Genomic DNA, 18,314 nt, shown 5'->3' on the forward strand with positions numbered 1-18,314 from the left:
CTTCAAAGATCTTGGAGGTAGAAAATTCTTCCATTTCTGGGACTAACTTTTCAGTCAGTGATTTCTTTCCACACAGTCCTGTAATGCCGAACTGGCAACCTTCAAAGCTCTAAAGCTTTAGTTGAATCCCAAATTCTAGCTGTTCTTCAAATTTACCTCCCTCACTTAAGAACTAGTTCCCAGCTGCCCTGAAGAAAAAGGCTCCTGTTTTTTCATCCTAGCCCAGGGTTAAATTAGCAACTGCAGCTCACTGTAGTAGTGATAATCAACTCATTTTTTTTTTAATAGTTAACATGATGATCTGCTTGTCCTGGCGTTGGCTGCTGGTAGATGAAGGAAATCCTTAACTGTTTTAACACCACTGAGTACGAACTGTTACAGCAGTGAAGGACCATCCTAGGTGCATCTGGGGCTACTCTGCCCTGGTTGAGGTCTGTCTTGGAAGAGGGTACCACAGAGATGCCAGTTTGAAGAGAAACTCAGGCTCCAATGTTGTGGCATACACAGATGCCATTGTTCTCCTCCCTCCCCAACTCCAGAGTTCAGTGTGGACACGAACCCTCTCAGCAAAATCACAGAAAATCCTGGGTTGAAATTTCAGTGTCGTAGCTGGTTCTTGGCTGTATGTTTCCTGTCCTTTGGGCCCTGCTCTGTTGGACGCCAATCTGGAAGCTGGCTAGATGCGTGAGTTGCTACTGTCAATTTACTGTGTTTCCCTAAACTTGCTCTCCTCAGCAAGCTACATCTTAGTTATCATCTTCTTAGTTGTCAGCAGGTGAGTACGTGAGTTAGCAATCTGTCTTTAGTGGAGATGAGGAAGAGGTTGGCACAGATCCCTTTTGGAACTGAGAGAGATTTATGGTTCTTCTATAATTAAACGGACTCAGTTTTACCTTCCAGCTAGCAGAGTCAGTGCAGTAAACCAGTGGTTTTCAAACCGCGGGTCGCGACCTGTACTGAGTGGTGGAATGTAAGGCACTGGGTCATGGCGGCTCTGGTCAGCACTGCTGACCGAGCTATTAAAAGTCCCATCAGCGGTGCTGCCCGGCTAAGGCAGGCTAGTTCCTACCTTTTCTGACATCGCACTGCGCCCTGGAAGCGGCCAGCAGCAGGTCTGGCTCCTAGGCGTTGGGGACATGGGGCTCCACGTGCTGCCCCCCCCCCCCGGCCCGGGCCCCGCCCGGGGGGGGGGCTGTGCCTGCGGGCGAGAGCTGCGCGGAGCCACTTGCGTGCCTCCGCCTAGGAGCCGGACCTGCTGCTGGCCACTTCTGCAGTGCCAGGACAGGCAAGGAAGCCTGCCTTAGCACCCCTGCTGCGCTGCTGACTGGGAGCCACCTGAGGTAAGTCTGCCCCAATCCCCAGACTCGGAGCCCCCTCCTGCACCACTAACCCCTCATCCATGGCCCCAGCCCAGAGCCCTGCCCCCCTCCCGCATCCCTGCCCCAGCCCAAAGCCCTCTCTCACACCATGAACCTCTCATTCCCGGCCACAGCCCGCACCCCAACCCTCATCCCCAGCTCCGTTGGGTCACGAGCATCAACAGTTTTCTTCAACTGGGTCACCAAAAAAAAAGTTTGAAAACCACTGCAGTAGACGGATAAGGCCACGTTGGGTGATGGGAGAAGATGCAAGTAGCTAACACAGTGGTTCTCAAACTTTTGTACTGGTGACCCCTTTCACATAGCAAGCCTCTGAGTGGACCCCCTTTTATAAATTAAAAACACTTTTTTATATATTTAACACCATTATAAATGCTGGCGGCAAAGCAGGGTTTGGGGTGACCCCCCATGTAATAACCTCGCGATCCCCTGAGGGGTCCTGCCCCCCAGTTTGAGAATCCCTGAGCTGACAAATGGCACCAATAGTCTCCACTTTCCAATTCTCCTGTTTTTGGCAGAAGGTACAAATCATTGGGTCTTTCTCCTGCTTTGGTGACTACTGATGTGGAACATTGTGAGATAACCAGAGAAAATATCTAAAAAACAGAAAAGGGGAAACATCTTTTGTTTTTCCAAGTAGACTGATGAAATTTGGCAAGGACACAGCAATATTGTTTATAGAAAAGAGTTCTGCAGTAGTACCTTAAATATGAACATAACTTCCTTTATTCTCCTCTTGCAAACAATCAGCCGATTAGCAGCAAGCATTATAAATGGCAATAGCAAAGGTTGCTTGACAATGGAAGGTTTGGCACCTTGGTAACCTTCAGCCTGAAGAATTGACAGTAACTACTAGGTAATTGAGTCCAACTATGTAGTTGCACATCTTTTTCCTCTTCCTCCCAAGGTTATAGCGTGAACGTATTAACTGGCAACGTAACCCAATACAATCCCTCGTACACATACATAGAACCCTCTTTGAGTCTTCCTTTTACAGATAATTGGTTTTTTTTAAAAAAGACTTTAACTGCAAGACAGCAAATTTAATATTTTCAGTATCTTGGATGTGTTATGATTTACATTTGATTTTAGGCATAATTAGAAATGCAAGTAGAGCACTTTGTGTTTTACCTCTGCTTCAACTATTTATGGCATGATATGCAAATTAACCAAGCTATGAATATTAAAGATTAGAGTATGTTACAAAGTCTCACTGTCTTTAATGAGTTCAGTAATGGGCACGGGGCTCTGCACACATTTTAATATGGGCGTATTTTATCTTTGTACTGTATTCTCTGCTCTGCAGCTATTCATTCCATGTTTGGTTACATCCCAAGAGACCATGACCATTATTTAAAACATCTCAAGCCATGTATCAGCTGCAGTAGGTAGGTACTATTTTCAAATGTGCCCGTGACAAACACTACCGCAGCTACAAAAGAGTTTAGATAGATTATTTCATAGAGGCTGTTTCAGTTCTTGTATAGGTCAATCCGTTTCTTCTACTGCAGGGTTGTAGATGGATCTCTGAGAATATAAAAGTGCTTGCTGACCTTTCAAGGTGCTTTGCAGTACTGGAAGGGAATCTTAAACATGTTTCAGCAAAAATGGAACTGCTTCATACAAAAATCACACTTATCAGAAAAAAATAATTAGCAGTTTTTCGCCAATCTGACTCATCTACATCAAATTCTTATGGTCTCATACACACACTATAGTCATTTGAGAGAAAGTCTTCTCTAGTGGTTAGTGCGGGACTAGGAGCCAGGACTGATGGGGTTTAACTCTTGGTTTAACCATTTGCTCGCTAAATGGCCTTGGACAACTCAGTTAACATCTTTTTGTCTTGAAAATGGGTATCATAGTTAAACCAAAGGAGTTCTGTGAGGCTTCATTAATCTCTACGGGCTTTGAGATCCTCAGATGAAACATGTGATATGTAGATGAAAATTATTAACTGCAAACACAGGAAGTGCCCTTTGGAGAACAAATTTAGGAACATTTAAAGTGTAAACATTTTGGCCCTGATTCTGCAAGCTCTTTTGCTTGGACAGTCTGCTCTGTGATGTGGTGTATCATTGATCCATGTGGACACACAGGTCCAGCCACATACAGCAGTTTTCAGGATTGGGTTCTTAATAAGGAAGGGCTAGGAAAATACTGAGATACTCAGAAAAGCTTAATTTTTCATGAAGAATGGGAGGGGGGAGTTAAGTATGCCACAGGGAGAGTGCTTTTCAAATTTAAGGTATTTAAATTACAAATTTGGGTGAGGAAGATTGTCAGCAGTATTCAAAACAGCACTTAAATTCTTTTGAAATATTGTTGAGCAGTACTGTAGTAGTTAAGAAGTTTGGCACACAAGGATTTGGCCCAGAGGCAATTTACATTTTAAAAAAATCAATTCATCTGTATTTGAATAATCGCACATGTTTTTTGGGGGGGAAAAAACCACTAGGATTATACTGTTTTAAGATACTTTTATGTTTAGGTAAAATTGGACCATAACATTTTTTTGGGTTGTTGACATTCAATTAATAGCTATTTGGCTTTTCCTACAAAAGTGTAATAGGAATCTATAGTGCTTTAACTTGCACCTGCTCTTAAAACAATAAAAACCTGATTTAGAACCTTATGATTATTAATCCATGTTCAATCATCTATAAACCAAACATTTTTTTAATAGGAGGTCAAATTAGTGCGTGATGGTAATCTACTTACAACGTGAAATTGAAAGCCCAGAGATTTCCTTACCATTCTCCCTCCAATCTCCAGGCTTTTCTCTGCTATTTAGGGATAAAAAATAAAAAGTGTACAAATCTGATTTCAAAAAAATTAGGAAAATTTATCTCGTGCTTTAAGTAAATCTGGGTGGTTGTAGGGATTGCTGTGTCATTGTGTAGATTTTCTCCTTCCCCCTTTATAATATTCACTGGCACTTTTCATGGTAACAGGGCTTGTGATCTTGGCATCTGTGGCACACCACGAAAAGTTCTCAGACTCTAGGATTACCTCCGAAATCCTGTAATTTCCCTGTGCCTCTTGGTAGTTACCCTGTGGACTGTAATTGTTGTTTCAAGGCTGCCTATGGGGTGCATTGCAGGTATGTGTCTTGAAACTTAGTGCACTGAAATTCTGAAGGAGCCAATATGTTCTGTTGGGTCAGTAGAATGTAGATAACAAAGGCCAATGCATATTCAAAACCTGTAATTGTTGTATACTCAAAACACAGAGGGTTGTAATATGAACAGAAAAGTCAGAAATTGAAAGTTAAAGGTGACTCTCCCACCCTAGTCCTTGCCACTTTTACCTTGAGCTTGCAGCTCACGTGATTCAAAACCACACTGTCGTGATCCTTACAGTAACTAGACACAGTAAATGGGAATATTAATCTTACTTCTCCTGGCTTTTGTGTGTGGCATATATACATATGTACCTCTCGACCCGTCTTTAACAGAGGCAATGTTTGTTTGTTACCAGAGTATCAGGGCTCTTGGGTTCTGTTACTCATGTAACTGGCAAATGACCTAACTTCTCTTCACCTGTTTTGCCATCTAGTGGATGTAGATCATGTGAATGGCGCAATAATGTACAAAGGCTTTTTAAAACTCTTTGAGATCATCTGGCTAAATGCAGTACATGATGTGTGAGTTTTTTGGTTGGATCTCCGCTCCAAAAATCAATACATAGGGATCCAGGAGAGCTGAACTTTTGTACTGTAGCACCAATATTTCATCCCACATTCAGTTAAAAATACAATCCTTGGAGGCAAACATTTGGATGTGTATAAAAAAGGTGTTGTAATTAACACTGTTCTAATAAGCTTTTCATGTGGTGGTTTGCCAACTTTGCTGTAATTTTATACACAAGGTGTGTCCTAAAAAAGTTTTCATAACGTGGGTGGAAAGCACTGTATGTTGATCAGGTGCTTAGTACCTCACCTAAAATCTGGCACAGGTTTCACCATGTTTGCTATCAATTTAAATGCCTTTGATCAACAACCAGATGCACAAACAGTCTTTGAAATAGCTCTCATCTGACCATGGATGCCAACTATGCAGTTAAATTCCTGTAGAATTTAACTTCCCTTATGTGAACCTTTAAAGGCAAGCTTATATTTCCATTAATGATCAAGCTCATATGCAGTTGTAGCTTCACTTTATAGAGCATATTAAAAGTTTAATGTATAAATGCCTTCATTGGCCAAAACTTTTTGGCAGTGTTGTCTGCTTACACTGGAAATGTTACAAAAAGAGACAGTCTTAATAGCTTCAAAGAGATTTCTGCCCTTGAAGGGTTAATTATATTATGCATGTTGTTGTAGTTTTTTAGCACAAGAAAATAAATTGTAGCCAGAAGTAAGAAGTGATTAATTTCAGACACATATGTAAGCAAAGTTCCCTTCTTTTATGTAGTTTGGTAACAGTAGACTATGCAGTAATTGAAAAGTAAAGGCAATTGAATTACAGGCTCCTGTCCAAGCGGAGTGCGCTTTTTTTTTTTTATACAACCTCCATTGCATCAGAACTAGGCAGTATTCCTGATGTTCTCATGTGTGTTAATGCTGACTCACAGACTAACTTGCACAAGAAAAAAAAACACACAGGCAGCTCCACCATACTAGGTAATGAGCTCAAGCAAGAAGCAGCGTCTGATGTTTTGTAAGCTCTCTTAATTGACCTTTTAAGACATGTACTTATTTTAAGGTTTTTTGTTCCGTATTGCCATGATGGTAGAACTGAGTCATGCAAGATATATACTGCTAGCAAATGCTGTTGTGTAGAAGGAGTGAGGGTAATAAAATTCAGCATGACACTTGTCTTTGATGTGTTATGGATATGAATTAATGTCTGTAATGGAATGCAGGAAAGGCACACTTTTGCAGAAAGCTTGATAATAGTAGACCGTGTTCTCTCTGGAGATGCTTATGTTTTTGAGTTAGCCTGGGACTTCAGAAGCTTTTATTAGATTGTTAAAATTAAATTTTGCAAAATAATTTTATTTATTTTATATCTATGCCTCACCCTCTCCCTTGTAGCAACCTGCAAAAATTAAATGTTTTGTTCTCCAGATTTGCTTGTCCTTGATTTGATAAGGTCTTAAAATCTGCGATGACTAAGAAAAAAAATAATTACAAAATAATTGAAATAGCATGCTTTGCCTTGATGAAATTACTGTACTTTTTGAGACAGAATCCAGTGTGACTGTATGACCTCAAGCGCTAGTGTTTCATTGAGGCTGTGTAAGTGACTCACCTTGCAGTATGACAGATCTCTTCGTAAATCTAATGCATGGGTGTCAGAGGCTGCTGCTGGAGTGCTTTGTAATTTCAGGAGGAAAGCTCCAAGTAACTCTTATGTTGGGCTTCTTTAATAAAGGATTTGTGCCCACTTTGTTAGGCTAGATTACCAGCATTAATTTAATTAACTTCATCTTTTCCCCTCTTCCCTTGAGGTATGTGAACATCTAATGCATTCCTTTCTGTGCTCATTTTTTAAAATCATAAACCAAGTATATCTGTCCTGTGTGTTGCATATCTATTCTGCATGCGCTGTTTGTATGCTACTTATTAATATTTGCAAAATTAGTTTCCACTATCTTAATAAACCAGAATTAATCCTATTCACCAATTGTCACTTGCTGCTACACTAAAAATAGGGTGGATTAGCACTGGGTACTGCTTCCAACTCAGCATTTCAAAATAAATCATTACTCCTTTTTAATGCTTTGAAGCTACAGAAACAAATGCAGCCAAAAAAAAAAAAAAGATTCTCAATATGACTGTCAGTTGATTACTGAAGATAACCTTGTTTTCCTTCTCCTGACAGGGACTGGCATTAAATTATACTGGCATTTGCACAATTTCATGTTTGTGATTGAGTTCCTCGCACCCTCTTCGCTGAAAAGACAGTGACTTGTAATTCATGTTCTTTGGGGGAGACAAACAAAAACATGCAATGCTGTTTTATTTCCTTATTGTGGAGAATGGTATGCTTGACCCTCTTTTGTATCCCTACTGCCCCCGTCTACACGCTACTTTTGATATTGGTATTCCCTTTAGGGTGGAGTTACAATAATTAGGCACTGAGAGACTATAATTCAGCCACCAAATGTTGTAGTGAACTGTTGCATATTTTTCCTTAGTCCTGTATGGAAGGTGTATTTCCTCTGAAACGGTGGGGAGAAGGGTCCATGCTTCTGTTAACCATAAGTACCCCTCCAATTCCCTTGTGGATTTCCTAAGGAATTTAGGAGTAAGGGAACCTTACATAGTTAATTGGTTGAGGATGAGCCAAAGGAGAAGCATGTATTTTGGTGACCAGGTTTTAAAAGGGAATTAGGCATCCTGCTTCACTCCTGCACCATTATGTTCTCAGCAGAGAAAATTCTGTTCATTTTTTTCCTTCTGAAGCTGGTTCTATTGTTCCTTTCAAATGTGCCTCTTCCATGCTAGAAATCCCCTAGCAGCCTTAAATTGAAGGGTGTGATTTTCTTTCTCTCTCCTCATTTACAGAAGAAAGGGAAGTTTCTTTTGACCCATTGGGGCCTTCAAGGGCAGGACTTTTCAGCTATTTTCTTTTGATGAGAGTTTTGGCTGGGGATAGCTGTGAAAGCTTTTCTGTAGAGTTTTGTTTACAGCCCTCTGAGGGTTACTGAATCTTTTATTTTTCTGACGTCCAGCTGCCTTTCAGTACACCTTACTTTTAAGAAAGCAGTTATGACAAGGACCTTTCTTTTAAAATAAATAAGTTGTGCTTTGGTTGTCTCTGAGCTTTATATGTTGTCTAAGGAAAAGACCATTTAATTACATTATTTCATTACTTCTGCTTCCTAAAGGAGCTGTGATGGTAGCATCTTGTTCTAGGTAGATAACTTTTTTTCCCTCAGGGAAAGTTAGTGTGGTCCAGACCACTTGGGCATTTAAACAAACAAGTCATTTAGAAGAAGCAAACCTTCAGCATCCAAAGTGCGTGTGTAGCTGCAACAGAGCAGTATTGGAATATTCACAAAACTGTAACATGCCTTATGGCAAATAATGCCTAAACTTTTTAGGAATGTGTTAAGACTAGGGCTATGGCTTTCCTAAAAATATGTTTTAATGTAAACTTGTTTTGATAGATGCCTAAAAGTTCCCAACAAGGGGTTTTCAGCAAGAAAAGAAAATTATCTTTTTTTCAGTTGACTTTCAATGCATCTTAATTCTTTATTTTTTAAAAAACTTCAAATTTAGTTAAAATTTTTCCCATTTGAGCTAAAGTGTTGTGCAGAGGAGGTGGGGAGACTTTCTTGGTCTGATTGTCTTTTATTTAAAAAAAAGTTGAATCTAAAAGAGATAAAACTGACCACGTGAAGAAGAAACTGTATTGCCCTATACAGTGACTAGGAGTTGGTTACACAGAAGTAGCTCCATTTGGTGCAGTATTGTGAACCAGTAATTTACACCTTTCACTTCTAAGGGCATTTTCCTTCTATTTCAGCACAGGGAACTCACAAGGTTAATATAGTAAAAAACAAATTTTAAACACTTCAAAGGACTTATTGGTCCTCTTTTTCTGAACAAAGAGTTTGGAGAAAGACTAGCATTACTTTGGAAACATTAGGTCAAGACCTGTCAGGTATAAGACAATGTTACCATTATCAGAAACTCTCAGCAATTTCTTCAGGCGTGTACAGTGACAAATAGCATTTGTGGTTTTTATTCAGTCTTCCAAGATTACTTTATGTTAGCTCGCTGTCCACCCGTTGGATTCACCATGGTAGAACATGGGCCATAAAAGGGTGGAAGAAAGATAGCCAAGGACCAGAAAACATTTTTCTGAACACTGGGCCAGGACTAGTGCTTTGAAAAGCTTACTGGTCCTAGGGTGACCAGATAAAAAGGGTGAAAAATCGGGACGGGAGTCCGGGGTAACTGGCACCTATATAAGACAAAGCCCCAAATATCGGGACTGTCCCTATAAAATCGGGACATCTGGCTACCCTAACTGGTCCTGACAGCGTTTGCTTTAGTTTTCTCGTAGTGTTTCTAGACCTGGCAGGTCATGAAATAACAGAAATTAAAATTGTCATTTTAATTTGATTACTATCTTGCCTTTTTTCCACTTCAGTTTGAATTTGATTTCAGAAGCTTTTATCTCCTGAAAATCTAGAAGTAGAAACTATTATTTTATACTATATGAAAGACTGAGTCCTAACTCTAGTGGTATGTGAGAGTTGTAGCTGCTACAAGAGGTAGACGTGGAGAAAAGGCAAGATGGTAATTGGAATGGTGCGATTTTTAAATTTGAATCCTTCATGAAACATCATAGCAACAAATGAATACTGTATATGGAATGCCACTGGAAGTCCAGGTTCTTGTCTATATTGCCCGACAGTTTGGACAATGGAGGTGTGAATGTCCGTGCTCATCAAAGTGCTGCGCTGCAGTTCCCTCTCGTGAACACTGTAGGTGCAAACAAAAACCACCCACAGCATGTACACAAGAAAATTACAGCACGGCACTTTGGTGTGTACTGATTTCACAACCCCATAGTCTGAACCCCATAGACGTGCCTTTAAAACTGTTTCAAGCTCTGGCGATTCATGGTGGTTTAAGGTGAAGTCTTTTGTCTAGTTGTGTTCTTTTGGTACTTATTAAGGAGTGTATCCTGGACCTTTGGACCCTAATTTCCGGGGGTAACAATGTGGTGGTATCTTCTTGGCACGACTTCTTTCTTTTAAGGGAAAATACAAACGAAATCCTACTCCATCATAGCTAAACCCACCCAGCATTTCTAAGAGGTAACAAATATATTTTGAATTAAAATGGGGAGCAGACAGTAGGTTGAAGACTTTAACAGGCTTGTCATAGAAGATGATATTCTAGAATTTCATTGGAAGAGTGCCAATTTTAACTTCTTTTATTTTGCACTGCTAAAAGAAGTTACTTCTAGCTGATGTTATGGTAGATACAAAAGGTGGGTAGGCAACTGGGTGAGGTGGCAGATGAGGAAAGTTGCATGTAAATGTGAAGCTTTCAATGCTATACTCCAAATCTGACTTGATGTTTTTTTGTTTGTTTGTTTGTTTTAAGGAAACTCTACTGTACGTTTCCCCATAAGATGTTTCTGTGTGTTCATTCCATTTTCCATGCAAAATAATCTGTTTGTCTGATATCCCCATTGACTCCATTAATTGATTAATCTGTAGGGTTAAAGGAAAACAACGCTTATCTATTCTATAGTACCTTTTGTTGGCTACTTCTGTTTGTGAAGATCAGCCATCTTTAGCTCTTTCCATTCATGTGACATTGTCTAATTTTCAGAAGCAGGGGGATTGTGATTGAGTACAAAAAATAAAATAAAAAAGATACCATCTGATACTTCCCTAATCTCTCCTATATCTCTAAGGGAGCTCTTACTATAAGAAAAGAGAGCTCATTCTTGACCCAGGATTGGCTTTCCATATAGCCGTGGCTTCCTTCGTAGAAGGTTGAGTGGTAAACTTTTTTGCTTTTCGTTTTCCATTGCATGAGGACCCTGGGTTTGATACCATCCACTGAGATGCAGTTCTGCTGAGGTTTCTTCTAGCAAGTGGGCAACAACATCAAGAGCAGCTGTGTTGCTTCCCTGGGTTAAGGTTGCTGTATAGTAATGAAATCTCGTATGAGACCATGATCCCAAACGTTTCCTTTTCTCCTTTAGTCCAAGTAGAAGTGATGACAAGTGAGAACCTGAAATACAATCAGAAATTTAGAGAGAATAACTGGTGTGGGGACAATCTCAGTTTTTTCAAATAGGATTGTTTTACTTTTAAAGCGATGGGCAATTCTTGGAAGGGAAGATGGGGACTGTGTGGTTAGCGCATGAGACTAGGAGCCAGGAGATGTGGTGTCTGCTCCCAGCTGTGCACAGAATTGTTGTGTGACCTTGGGCACCACTCTGTGCCTTAGTTTCCTGATCCACAAAATAGGAAAAACTTGGCTCATGGTGTGTTTGGATTAAATTGTTAATGTCTTCTCCATGCGCTCTGAGATCCTTGGTTGGAAGGCTTAGAGGACTGCCAAGTCTTGTTATGAGGCCGCTGGTCCTGTAAATGTGTTAGTGTCTTTTGCTGGAAGGAAAAGAAAAGCCAGGCTTGCTTCCAACCTCTGTAATCTCAAAAGTGGCAGTGTTTTGCTTTGATTCTGCAGAGTTGAATTTAATGCACCAAGTATACATATGAACGGTAAACACCAGGCATGCACACACTAAGTAAGTGACTGTGGAGAGCCCCACATATTTGCATTATCTATAGCTACTTTTGACTAAAGGTGGCCTGATTTAATCTTTTTTTTTTTTTTTTAATTTTGAATTTTATCTGTGGCACCATATGAGCAGAGGAATTGGAACCAACCACAAGAGCATTAATTGAAATAAAAAAACGTTCCATGCAGGAAACAAGTAAGAAAAGCAAGACCCCACCCCCTTTCCCAGAAAAAGCACCAGCATGCTCAATAAATGTTAAGGTAATTTAAAATTTGAATCTGGGAGACAATGTGACTAGGATTTCATTACTTAAGCAAATGGATTTGCTTTTAGTGGATGCAGCCACAGACTGAGAAGCTTTCCCAAGGGGTAAACGTTTTCCTGTGTTTGAAAAGCTTTCTTGTGTGTTAAGGAAGGGGGAGGGTGGCCATGAATGTTGCTCCAAATGCACTTAGGACTCTCGAGCATCTTTATTTAGTACTGATTTGGGCACCCCCAATATACATTTTTAGATGCTTGTTGCAGGGAGATTCTTGTCTAGGTTTTAAACCTTTCATCTGTTGTCGTGGGGCAGAGAGATTTGAGCCAGAGTGAAGGACTGAGCAGCCCCCTTAGTGGGATGGGCAGTTTTTTCTGGAGCAGATGTGCCTCCTTTGACTAATTTCTTCCTCAGGCTGGAGGAGTTAAACAGCAGCCGTGCCAGCTCTGCAGACTGTTTGGAATAGTTTAAATGCTTTGACACTCTGGATGTACTAGATGGCAGAGGAGGCAGTTTACAGCGTAATTCATATGCAAAACTGCACTATAAATTGAAAACCTGTCTCAGTTGCCGTGGCACCACTAAGCATTTCATCAGCATACAGTACAGTATTTCTGCCATCTTTGTTTGCATTGCAGTGACTCATCAAAAGTCTGTCTTGTACCAACACTGAGAGCATTCCTCTGGCACTGATATTTCTCTGTTTTTAAAGCTTCGGTTTGAAACTGGCATTTACTTCAGGTCCCTAATCAAAGGGCTCTATTCATTGCAGAGAGCAGCCTGAATGTTAATCTGCATCCGGCCTATTCATTTAGATGCTATGCACTGCCGTGGAGATTTGACTTGGTAAAAGCTTGAGCTACAGCAGATACAAACGGAGGTTTTGATACTATTTTTTTTTCCCCCTGAACGATCTTCGTTGCTGCAGTTAGTGTAGCAGACGGAGGCGATAAAAAGGGACTTAAGAGATCCTTCATTGAGCAGCAGTACCTTGGATCATTCGTTGTTTAAGGTATGTTCGCATGGTATCAGATGCAGGGGCACAGAAGTTCCTTGCTTTGAAGAATTCTCTTTTAAACCATGCAGATACAATTAAATGGGCTTTGAGCATGTTCTCTTTTCTTCCTGTTCCTCAGTGGCTTTCCAGATAGCACTTTTTTTCCCAGCAGTGTGAACAGAGAAGTTCTTTGTAGGTTATTTTTCTTTTCAGAGGAGATTTAAAAAAAAAAAAAATTACCAGGTAAACTTCTTTTTATGCCATTGTCATGAGGATTTGGTGCTAGTTAAACACAGTTTACCCAGTACCATCAAGTGCAAATAATTTGAGATCTTCTGTTCTCTTAAGGGGGGGGGGAGGCTGGGTGATGGTGGGCAGGAGATTCTTGGGCTGTAGCCTTTATTTGGGCTAATAAGCACTGACTGGCTTTTCTGGAATTTTATGCACTAAAATTACCTAATTTAATCTTACTGCTCCTATAGGGCTTGTTTCAGAGCTTGCCTCTTTCTGTACCGAAAAGGAGAAATTATTCTCATCCCCAAACGGTGCTGATATCCTAAAACAGCACACTCTGTGCTGTTATTTGATGCAAAGTCGAAAGTCGGATAGGCTGAAGATGTATTTTTTTTTTTACTTGAGATTGTTCAGAGGCATTCTTGATAGTACTGCTTCTGATTTCAGAAGATGGGGTTGTTCCTATTACGGGGTGCATGTCTTGCCTTGGATTAGACTTGCATCATGTTACCTACAGAATCCCTTTTTAATATGACCAGGAAGAGAACATAGGGCACTTGCCGGAGGGGGACGTATGTGGAGACTCTCTTGCCCTAGTCTGTATTTAAAGAAAAAACAAATGACTCGATGTGAAGTTTGCTGCAGTACTTTGGTTTTGTTTGTTTGGGCTCAATTGCCTGGCTTCATTTTCATATCCTTTAAATGAAATGGCGCTTATAATTCCACTCAGAAGTAGTTTAACTCTGAATATTTTCTTTTTTAAAACAAGTGTAGGGGAATCATCTAGGATTGTTAAAATAGGTTTTCATTACAGTAACTGCTTAGATAGAATGCTAGATTTATTTCAGACAAAATGGCACATTGTTTTGTAACTATTTCATCTTGAGTTTCAGCAGGTATTTTTATCCATTTCCAAAGGTCTGTTGAATATTAATAGGGCTACTTTACTATTCATTCTTACTCTGTTACCATCCATGTTATCCTGTTTACTTTAAACTCCAGAGGAAAGAACCAATGATAAATTAAAAAAAAATCTTTGAGAATATTTGAATATTTAAAAACGTTTTAAAAAGTTGTTTAAAAACAGCAATAAGTAATTTTATAAATAGTTATACTTCAACCCTTAGGTTTAGTTTTGAGTCTCCGGTTGGGTTAGGTTGTTTGTTTTTGTTTTTATTTGTTTGTTGCAGAGACCTGTCTAAAAATGCTGGGTTTTTTTCTCCCTGCCTTCTTCATTTTTCAGATGTGCCCTACTTTGGATACTTCTGCATTGCATGTCTAAGGAGCTCCAACTAATCCTGAGCCATGTCACAGATGTTGCACATAGAAATTCCCAATTTTGGGAACACCGTCTTGGGCTGCCTGAATGAGCAGAGGCTGCTGGGGCTTTACTGTGATGTCTCCATAGTTGTCAAAGGCCAAGCCTTCAAGGCACATCGTGCGGTGTTAGCAGCCAGCAGCCTGTACTTCAGAGACTTGTTTAGCGGGAACAGCAAAAGTGCATTTGAGCTCCCAGGTACCGTGCCACCAGCCTGCTTCCAGCAAATCCTTTCATTTTGTTACACTGGGAAACTCACAATGGCCGCAAGTGAACAGCTGGTAGTGATGTACACTGCAGGTTTCCTACAGATCCAACATATCGTAGAAAAAGGGACAGACTTGATGTTCAAAGTGAGTTCTCCCCACTGTGACTCTCAAACCACCATGATAGAAGATCCTAGTTCGGAACCTCAGAGCCCTTGTAACCAATTGCAGTCTGCTTCTGTGCCCTACGTCATGTCCCCTTCCATGCCCATCCCGCTCCTCACCCGGGTGAAACACGAAAATCTCGAGCTGCAACCCACAGCTGTGTCAGGCCTTCCTGCCAAGCGACCCTTGGAAGCCAGCACTCGGGATAGTACAGGAGGGAGCGTTTCTAATGCTGCTCCGCTCAAGTTGTCTCGTGTTTCATACTATGGAATGCCCAGTTTAGCTACTCTCATCCCAAACATACAGCAAGTGCAGTACTCCCAAGGGGAGCGGACGAGCCCAGGAGCCAGCAGCCTTCCAACTACTGATAGTCCCACTTCCTACCACAATGAGGAGGATGAAGAAGATGATGAGGCTTATGATACCATGGTCGAAGAACAGTATGGTCAGATGTACATCAAATCCTCAGGAGGATATTCAGGTAATAAACCAAAACATTCCCTTTCCCTAACCCCTTTGTTATTCTCTTCCTCTTTAAGTTGCCACTTGGTCCTTTTCTCCTTTGTCCAGAATATATTTTTTGGACTGTTCATCAGGGTTTATTTTTTATATCCTGCTTGTTTACACATGAAGATTTGTGTTCGTGAATTTAATGCTGTTGAAAACTGCTGGCCTGACAGTCCAGGAAACTTGAATTCCTTATCCACAGAACAGGTACAACATCAGCAGAGGACAGTACAAACTCCACCACCACCACTCCGCTAATGTGCCTCTTCTCGGAAAGGGAGAGACCACATGTAGGGGTGAGAGTGTAGTGCAGTGACCATAGTCTATTTAATCCTTAGCCTCCTCCTGTTGGCAGTCTCAGCCAGGGACTCCATTTGTTTTGTGCTTTTGCAACATGGACACCTATCCATTAACTGCGGAACTGAGAGTGCCAACTAATTTCACATACAGTATGTCATCGAAGAGCTACCTCAGCCTCTACCCATCTTGGTTTGGATTTGAACCGGCAATCTGAAGGTGAAAGGCTTTGTACCCAATTGCAAATCACCTCATCCATTTATTTCCCCCCTACTCCCTCCCTTTTTTACAAAAATCAATTACAATGTATGTTTACTCTCTCCATCCAAATACCTCAAATAAATCAGATTTCTGGTACATCAGAAAGAATTTAAACAAACCTTTCTCCCCCTATACCTAACACATATATCCTAGCCAAGATTTTTATCTTGTATGTTGTCAGTTAAGTTCCCTTTTTCCCTTCAGAAATAATTGATAGGACTAGTTAAAAGTCTTCATTAAACTAACTCAGGGGTCGGCAACGTTCGGCACGCAGCTCGCCAGGGTAAGCACCCTAGTGGGCTGGGCCAGTTTATTTACCTGCTGACACGGCAGGTTCGGCCGATCGCGGCCCCCACTCGCCGCGGTTGGCCATCCCAGTCCAATGGGGGTGGCGGGAAGCGGCGCGGGCCGAGGGATGTGCTGGCCGCGGCTTCCCGCTGCCCCCATTGGCCCGGGACGACAAACCGCGGCCAGTGGGGGCCGCGATCGGCCGAACCGGCTGCATCAGCAGGTAAATAAACTGGCCCAGCCCGCTAGGGTGCTTACCCTGGCGAGCCGCGTGCCGAACATTGCAGACCCCTGACCTAACTTATCACCTGGTAGTATTGCACTGTGAAAGCATTAGCTAAAGGAGAACATTGTCTCAGCAATGAATTGCTAGACAAGGAACTACTGGGTTCTGCCACCAAGGACACACAGGTGTTTTGATTTTGCAGTATGAGTATATGAGGGGACATTCTCTTTTCTGCTTCCCTCACAAGTGATCAACTTTTCTGAAAAATAACCATATTGGCCTTGTTCATCTTCAAGATCTTGAACTGACGTTTAGAAATGTCTCTAGTGCCTGTTTTGTTTTGGCTTTTTTGGAGGGCTAGAGAGGAGGATAGAGGCTATGTGGTAGCAAACACGTGGGGAATCTAATCTCCACAGCTAGCATTTCTCTCTGAGGCATTTCAAAAGAACATATTGGGAGATGTACGTTCTTTCTGCATTCCAAAAAGAGGCTCCTGGATGAACACAGTGGACTCTTAATTGGTGCTGCAGGTGTTTGAGAATGCAGCTTTGATTTGTATTCAGTTCCTGGGTGGAAACATATTTCATGGTTTTCTTGAGATTTGTCAAGCTGGCAACGCAGAATTTTCTTTAGTCTGTGCTTAGTTTTCACTGTTACTATTTCCCGTTGTAATTGCTGGATCAAAAATGACTAATTTGAAAATATTAACTCTCTCACATATGCTGAAAAGTTGGCTTCCTTTCCTTGGAACCATTTTATTTTTAGAGATGGGTAGAAAATGTTGCATTGACAACCTCTGTTTGATCCAGTTATGTAATTCATGGTGGTGGTAATTCTCAGCACCAAGACACTCCCCAGGTGTGGCTTTCCAACCCTCTCCATAAAAACAGACCCCCCAAAACAGTAATGTCTTTGCTGTACAAATCTGTAAATGGATAGCTGAGAAGAAATCATTGCCATGTGTTTTACTGGAGGGGTAGGAGAAACTGTATCTTGTTTAAACTAGCCTTTCCACTCTCACAGCAAATACTGCTACTGGCAAATTTTGAGGTTTTTTTTTTTTTTTAAATATTAGAACAGTCTCTAAAAAGCCAGTCTGCTTTTTCAGTTGCCGTTCCTGAGGAAAGAATCCAAATTCCTCGTACTGACAGTAAACTTTCAGAAAGGAGTAGACTAATGTATTCTAGGGAATGGTGTGTGCGCTGTATACTTGGTGGGCTGGAGTGTGATGCATAGGATGTGTTTTAGAATTTCCATCTAACCGGACAGAGCTGAGGCTGTTTGCATGGATGTTTGTTCCCCCCGCAGAGCATTATGACTGAGTAGTGTTTTGTCTTCACAATGTTGAGCATTTCTAACATTGTTCTTTAGAGAAACAGGATTATACCCTTGTATACAATATTTTGTTTCTCAGTCATGGGGCCTATTTGTATAATAGCAGAACAGAACAAATTCAATAGAAACACAGAAGACGATCATAGGAAAAACTACAGGATGGTACAGTAGGTGACTACTAAGCCAGCAGGCTATTGCATATAACTCTTATTACTGTGTAACATTAAAACAGAGCTGCTCCACTCAGAAAATAGAAAACTTGAAAAGCCGACTTGCTGGCTTCGATCATTTTTCAGTTGTCCAGCCTTTAGGTTGGATCTGATGGTCCAGAAGAGGAGTAATATTTTCTTTCTCCCTATGCAGATTGTGAGTAGGCTTCTGAATTGCTGGGTGAGGCATAGCCATGGGTAGTTTGTCTGGGGAGGTACAGGGGAATGACAGAGGAGCTCACACCAAGTAGGCGCTTGCATTGTCACCATTCTGTCCAACTTGAAGGCCAGGCAGTGCCCCCTCCCCCAGGGTTATAATCTATACAGTTCTAGCTAAAACATGTCTCTCCTGCTCAAGCACATTGAAAAAGGGTTTTCTGTTTTAACCACAGCTGTAGTCCCAGGCT

The 18,314-nt window shown here is 41.1% G+C and overlaps 1 protein-coding gene across 3 annotated transcripts in view; it reads left to right on the forward strand.

Moving 5' to 3' along the window:
* The window catches only part of NACC2 (NACC family member 2), an 89,439-nt gene that overhangs the window by 53,594 nt on the left and 17,531 nt on the right, over positions 1 to 18,314 (forward strand). The window contains exons 1-2 of one of the 3 annotated variants that reach the window (XM_034793656.1): positions 5,962 to 6,040; positions 14,339 to 15,265. In XM_034793656.1, the coding sequence (XP_034649547.1) occupies positions 14,401 to 15,265 (865 nt within the window). In that variant the 5' untranslated portion in view covers positions 5,962 to 6,040; positions 14,339 to 14,400. Of the gene's footprint in view, positions 1 to 5,961; positions 6,041 to 12,343; positions 12,877 to 14,338; positions 15,266 to 18,314 lie in introns of those variants that run through there. The other 2 variants (XM_034793655.1, XM_034793654.1) reach the window with 2 other exon arrangements.

This window comes from Trachemys scripta, chromosome 17 (assembly GCF_013100865.1).
Source record: "Trachemys scripta elegans isolate TJP31775 chromosome 17, CAS_Tse_1.0, whole genome shotgun sequence".
In the NCBI taxonomy this organism is placed as follows: domain Eukaryota; kingdom Metazoa; phylum Chordata; order Testudines; family Emydidae; genus Trachemys; species Trachemys scripta.